At 44.8% G+C, this 6887-nt stretch overlaps 1 protein-coding gene across 1 annotated transcript; it reads left to right on the forward strand.

Annotated features, from left to right (window-relative positions):
- The first annotated feature begins 60 nt into the window (after window positions 1-60).
- On the forward strand, window positions 61-4163 carry ptk6b (PTK6 protein tyrosine kinase 6b). Its single transcript, XM_061300344.1, has 8 exons — window positions 61-452; window positions 637-755; window positions 836-1005; window positions 1098-1257; window positions 1330-1491; window positions 1898-2079; window positions 2253-2406; window positions 2473-4163. Exons 1-8 carry the CDS (start codon window positions 112-114, stop codon window positions 2700-2702), a joined length of 1518 nt encoding a protein of 505 aa, XP_061156328.1. The 5' UTR covers window positions 61-111; the 3' UTR covers window positions 2703-4163.
- Window positions 4164-6887: the final 2724 nt, after the last annotated feature.

Raw genomic sequence — 6887 nt, forward strand, 5'->3', positions numbered from 1 at the left:
CGCAAGTCCCCAAGCAACATTCCCAGAAATCCAAGCAACCACGTCACTACTGGTCCAACAGGTGCTGTGTACCATTGTAATCCAGGGCGTCTTCTTCGACAGCCCTCAAACATGGACGAATGCCTGCGCAGTGCGTGCCCGGCTCTGTGGCAGAGGCTGCACAGGGACAACAAAACAAAGGTGGACGGCCCGACAGCATCCAACCCGGAAGCGCCCTTGCCGCAACCGGCGGACGAGGTGGAGAGCGGGAGCGCATATGAAGCAATGTGGGACTTCCAGGGCCGCAACTCCAATGAGTTGACCTTTCAGACGGGAGATGTGTTTGAGGTCCAGCACCGAAGTGATGACTGGTGGACTGTATGTAGGCTGGACCCGACTGGAAGCAAGCTCGATAGCGGCGTTGTGCCCGGAAACTACCTGAAGAAAACCCAGACCGGTATGCAGGTGGAACCGTGAGTTTACAATTTTGCATTAGCTTCAAATGCTACTTTCTTGACGCTACTCGGTAATGATGGGACTTTGTCCTTTGTCACCAATGTACTTCATCCCCACGCGACTTGTTCCTGACACAAGAAGTCCAATGATGTTTACATGACAGAATCTTTCCCGTTCTTTCTTTGCCCTCACATGTATCAGATGGAATTTTGGGACCATGAACCGCTCAGACGCCATAAGTCTCCTCATGGCACCGGGTAACAGACCGGGAGCGTTCCTCATCCGATCCAGCGAGAACCATCTCGGATACGTTCTCTCAGGCAAGACCGTGTCCGTGTCCCCCGCCAAAGATAAAAGTCAGTTGTAATGAAAGCCGGTTTGCCTGCCTGCCTGCCTGCAGTGCGTTCGAGCTATCGAGTGAAACACTTCAAGATCAGCCAAACGTCCGACGGTCTCTTTGACCTGGACGGTCTGCAGCAGTTTACGTCGCTGGGCGACCTGGTGGCGCACTACTGCAACAACCGTCTCCGTCTCAGCAACGAGGACACACTGGGGGAACCCTGCAGGCCGGTATAAAATAGATTGTCACCTCAAGTCTTGTCATGAGTCTGTGGTTACCTCCCTCCCTCCCTCACTCGTCTGGGTCTTGTGTGTTGCTTTAGAAAGAACACGTGTCAGAAGTCCAATTCCCAGATGAATTGTGGGAGCTATCCAAGGAGGAGTTCACCTTGGAGGACAAGTTGGGAAGCGGTTTCTTTGGGGATGTCTACCGAGGATGGTGGAAGTCGCGCATTCGCGTGGCCGTCAAGATCATCAAGAACGGTATTTCGGTTCCCGCGTTGGCCCGTCTGCCGTTTCTGCGTGGTGGTGACCTTCTTTTCTCCTTGTCTCCAGACTCGGAGGTAAACCACACCGAGTTCCAGAGGGAAGTGCAGATCCTCAAGCGCCTGCGCCACCGTCACCTCATCTCGCTTTTTGCCGTCTGTACCGCCTCCACGCCGTATTACATCATCACCGAGCTGATGGAGAAAGGAAGTCTGCTGGACCTGCTCAGAAGTAGGTTACGTTTTTGGGATCACTTGAATTGAATCCAATTTAATCACAAGAATGAAAGTTCATCCGACATTGCGTGGACTCCTGTTAGCATCTTAGCATGTAGCACTATGACACTGGCCTCATGAGTTAAGAACTTGAGTTCTGATTGGATGCTTATTAAGCAACTTGATTTTTTTTACATTTCTTACAAATGTGATCGATGTTTAAAAAATCGGGTGTGTTTTGCGTTGAGTTGCTTGGCTGCAACAACCAATAATATGGCACCGGAGATGCTAGCAACTATTAGCATGTAGAAGATAAGTTACACCAAACTATGGCTAGCTCCAGTTAGCATGTAGCATCTTTGACATCTTTTAACATGGGCACAGTCCTAAACTCTGGCCGTTTCTTTTGTGTTCACGTTGAGGTCCCGAGGGCAAGCAGCAGGATATGACATCGCTGTCGGACATGGCCGGTCAGGTGGCTGATGGGATGTCCTACCTGGAAGAGCATAATTTCATCCATAGAGACTTGGCGGCCCGGAACGTTCTGGTTGGAGAAGACTACATCTGCAAGGTGGCCGACTTTGGACTGACCCAAGTCATCAAGGTGGGGGCGCTGTTTATTGATGCAAATTGCAGAGCTGCCAACGGTGACAGATTGTCTAAATCATGGGGAACTCCCAAAAGGGTAAAAAAAGAGTGAAGATACTTGGTCGAAAAGTGACATGGAGTCCTTTTCAAAGCACATGAAGTGACGCAATGGTGTTTTGGGTGTCCCAGGAGCCAATCTACTTTGCGTACCAGAAAGCCACCCCGCACAAATGGAGCGCGCCGGAGGCCATCAACCAGAGGAAATTTTCCGTCAAGTCAGACGTGTGGTCCTTCGGCATCCTGCTCTACGAGATGGTCACCTACGGAGGTGTGCCCTACCCAGGCGAGTGGCTAGCTGAAAGTCGGCGGAGAGCGTGCCGATTCTCCGTAACGCCGCTCTTCTCGGCAGGTCTAAGCGGGGAGGAAGCGGACAAGCTGGTGAGCGAAGGCTACAGAATGCCAGCACCTCCTGGTTGTCCGCCGTTCCTCTACGAAATGATGTCCAAATGCTGGAATAGCGATCCCGAGCTGCGGCCCTCATTCTGGCAACTGAAGGAGCAAATGTACAACATCTACGATGGGAGTCTCTTGGCACATACTATAGACAAAGAAGCACCTACAACACCGACAGACACTTAACAGGCTTCCATAAAGCGAAAAGGACTTTTGGCGAGAGAAGCGGGATACGGCAAGATTGGTCGCCATCCGATCGCTGGGTGCATTTGAGTAACAATCAAGCATTCATCTTGCTTTTTTATGCTCAAAATGATGCGTATTTGAAAATATGCAGAGCTCCATTTGCATAGATTATTTATAAAAGGGAGTAAAACAACATCTTTTATGGACAATTTAGAGGATTCAGTGTGAGGGAAGCGTTTGGGAGTTTAATACATCGGCAACTATTTTTGGAATGAATCAAGTATTATGTCACAGTTATGGACTTAACCTGCATTATTTAAAAGTAATCTTGACATTGAATCTAATGTCCATGCATTTTTATCAACTAAAAAGTCTAATAGTAAAATATCCATTTAGGATTTGACACGATAGTGTGACATGAGTGAGACAATTTGGTATCACAAATAATAAGAGGAAAAGATTGTCAGAAGGCGACAAATCTTCAGTCCATTTAAAAAGATCATAAATCATTCACTTTTTTATACAGTCCATTTAAAAGAAGAATAAATAATTCACTTTTTTATTTTCACCATAGTGTGTGACTAATCCCTCCAACCGGATTGCTTTTTTGGTGAATATTGAGCAACTAGCATTGTTGAAATGTCCCACCTGAAAGCCAAATGATTCCACCTGCTTCTTTTTGGAATCACTTGGGATTACTACACGATTCTGTGCTGTAGCTCAATGAATGCTGAATACTTAATTACCGTTTTTTTCCGTCTATAATGCGCCCCCGTGTATAATACGCACCCTAAAAATGGCATGTTGATGCTGTAAAAAAGCCTGTACCCATGTATAATACGCACCCAAATTTGGACTCCTACTTAAGTCCGTGAACGTAAAATGATTTCAGAAAAAAGATCATCTTTGGGAACAACCGGATGTTATTCTGCCGGTCAGTATCACTGCGCATGCGCTAGCATACTCAATAGCGAAGAAATGTTTCGGATTTGTGTAGGGTACATTGTGACAGCAAACGAGCAGGTGATCGAGCAAGCGTCTGATACGAGAGCATTGTGTTCGTATGGAGTGTGTTTGAAGTGAACAGCAGAGAAGATAGCGCATCTGTAATGGCGGCCTCCGTATGATATCCGGATTTAAAAAAAAAAAAAAAAAAAGAAATTTGAGAAGATTTTGTTTTTGTTTTTTGTACCCATGTATAATGCGCACCCCAGATTTTAGGACAATAAATTAGCTAAATTTTGCGCATTATACATGGAAAAAAACGGTATATGCGCAACACCTCTGTGTATTTAACACCTCTGTCTCTCTCTCTCTCTCTCTCTCTCTCTCTGTCTCTGTCTCTGTCTCTGTCTCTGTCTCTGTCTCTGTCTCTGTCTCTCTCTCTCTCTCTCTCTCTCTCTCTCTCTCTCTCTCTCTCTCTCTCTCTCTCTCTCTCTCTCTCTCTCTCTCTCTCCACACTCATAGAAGCATGTACAGACACACACACACTCATCACCGCGGCAACAGTGGCAGTGAAACGCTCTGAATGTAATTAAGCACAGTTTACTCATCCAAACAGCAAAGGCGCTTATCTGTTACCATGGAAACATCCACATGAGGAATGTACAGCCACCACTACAAGGCTTTCGACACGATGTAAAGTCACAGCGCAAATACAGTGATTGTGTCGTTTTTGTTGCGGGGAAGAAGAAAAAAAAAAAAAATCTGGCTCGGGATATAGTATGTCAATTTAACCAGCTTCTACGTGCCTGAAGGTTGTTTTGTCTTGGAATAGAGCATTTGAAATGCCGGGAGAATTTCTTTTCAAAAATTGTTCACCAATATGTCCAAACTTTTTGCCGAGATAATCCTTCACAGGTGTGCCGTATCAAGATGCAAGTCGGTCAATTGATTAATTGACAACTTGTCTATTATGAAATGATTTGATTATTATTATAATAACTCATTTAGATATATGTTTTTTAATTTCTTCCTGAATTTTCAATCACATATTTTCTCCAATTTTTGTAGCTCCGCATATAAACAGACTGATTATCTTTGTTTTGAATCAAAATGGAACATTTGCTTTTATTTTGAAAAAAACGATGAGCAACATTTCTGCCTGTTTTCTGACATGTTACGAAGCAAACAAATAGAATTCATTCGTGTTTGTGTCTTGGAAATAATATTCTATTTTAGATGAATAGGATGGAATGGGGTTTTAAACCAAATATTCATGGATTGATCCTTTTTCAGACAATTTGACAAGACAGCGGAGGCACGTTGTTGTCGTTTTATGTTTGGTTAACTCATTTACGCGTATGGCCTTTTTTGTTGAGTTGCTAATGAACTTTCTGAACTTTTGAGTCATTCAGCGAAAACAATGACCTTCAAAACAAGACATGAAAACATAGTTTCTGTTGTCGTTGGCATGTTGTAGAAGCACTTTATTTCAAGAAGGCGTACACATCAAAAAAAGCAATGTGCATCTGTCTTTAGGCGGGCGGGGTGGTATTAAACGGGGATTTCTTTTTCCATGTGCTTAGCCTTGAGCACACATCGTCTTCTTTGATCGGTCAGTTTTGTTAATTAACGAGTTGGATGAAAAGGTCTAAGTGGGTATTGGCGCCGTCGTGGGGGGGGGGGGGGGGGGGGGCTGCTGCTGCTGATGTCTGAGCAACTGTTGCCTAGCACGCAGAGGTCAAACGCGAGCCCAGAGCATCGGTATGGAATGGAAAGTGCTTGCTTGACAGGATGGATGCATGGAGAATAGTGGGCAGATTGAAATTTTCCAGGAGCTATGAGACACTTTGGTAAAGCAATAGTTCACTTTTTTTTCGTTTTTCTTTCACGAGGAAAAGGCCATGACCTTGAATGGATGGATGGATGGATAGATGGAGGAGGGGATGAGGGAAACGAGGCTCACAGGTGAAACGCTGGGAGCTCAGTTCTGGGAGCAGTATTTCCAGAAACACACTGTTGAAGAATAAAAATAATCATTAAAAAGAAAGAAAGAAATAAGTTTCGTTTGCATCAGCAAACATTCTTTCGCGGCTTTTTCCCATCCCTGTGTCGTTTGACTTGACACTCGAGAAGATTGATTACGTCACAGCTCCTGAGAAGTTGATGATATTGCGATTTTTCTACTTTGCGGTGTGGCCTTGAGATGCGCGTGGTTTTAAACTCAAGATACGAGCGCTGTATGACCCAAAAGTAGCAAATATTCATCGCAAAAAGAGGCTTCAAACAGTTTGATGAAGAAATATGAAACTGTGAACATTAGACGAAAAACACAACTTTGCCACGGGAAAGTCATCTTGCCTTCATGCTAACAAAGGTAGCGAAAAGCCATTGACATGCTAATTCCTAAGATGTCCGATTGTTACCTCTTTTGTTTGTCTTCTTGGACTGCGTTGGGAGCGACTTGCGGAGGTTGCGGCCTGTAAGGCTGGGGACGACTACGCCGGCGCTCGCTCCGGAAGCGGTGCTATTGGCAGCTGCTGCTGCTGCTGGCGGGGCGGTGCTCAACATCGCTGCAGCCTCATCATAAGACCATGAAAGACAAGTTGAAAATGAGGCTTGAACTCAAATGAGCTTCTGGCAACTCTCCGCCAAGGTCAAACCATCGTCATCTAGAACAGTCCCAAACTATTTTGGAAAATGTGTGAAGTTATGATGGGGAAAATGGAAGGATCAAATCAAAAGGGACCTACCATTTTATTTTTCCGTCCTGAATTTCTTGCATTTGCTGCAAAGAAAAAAAAAACATGATTTCATTGTGCAGGTACTTTCATATCATGCCCAGCAGGACCATTTCAACGCACTCGGTCTTATTAGCCCCAAGCTCATTACTCAGTAGCTAATCAATGCTCGTTAATTCATTAAATGTCAAGAACGCCTGAAGAAACCCATTAGAATCAAAACGTGAATTGACAAGGTCCAGTTTTCTGCTTTTTCATTGGCCCTTTAAATTAAAAGCGTGGTCATGCGCCAAACTGCCAGCAGAGGGTAGCAGTGCGCCGTGTAAAAGTCAAAATGGCGCCATAGCGGAGTCAACAATCTGAACCCTACACTCAATTTATGTATGTATATCACAGATTACGTGTTATGATAGCAATATATGTGTCAATAAATCTTGGAAATCAGCCACTAAGAGCGGAGGCGCCCTGGTAAGTTGGTAAGTGTTGTGAAAAGTGCAAATGG

Source organism: Syngnathus typhle, linkage group LG2 (assembly GCF_033458585.1).
Source record: "Syngnathus typhle isolate RoL2023-S1 ecotype Sweden linkage group LG2, RoL_Styp_1.0, whole genome shotgun sequence".
In the NCBI taxonomy this organism is placed as follows: domain Eukaryota; kingdom Metazoa; phylum Chordata; class Actinopteri; order Syngnathiformes; family Syngnathidae; genus Syngnathus; species Syngnathus typhle.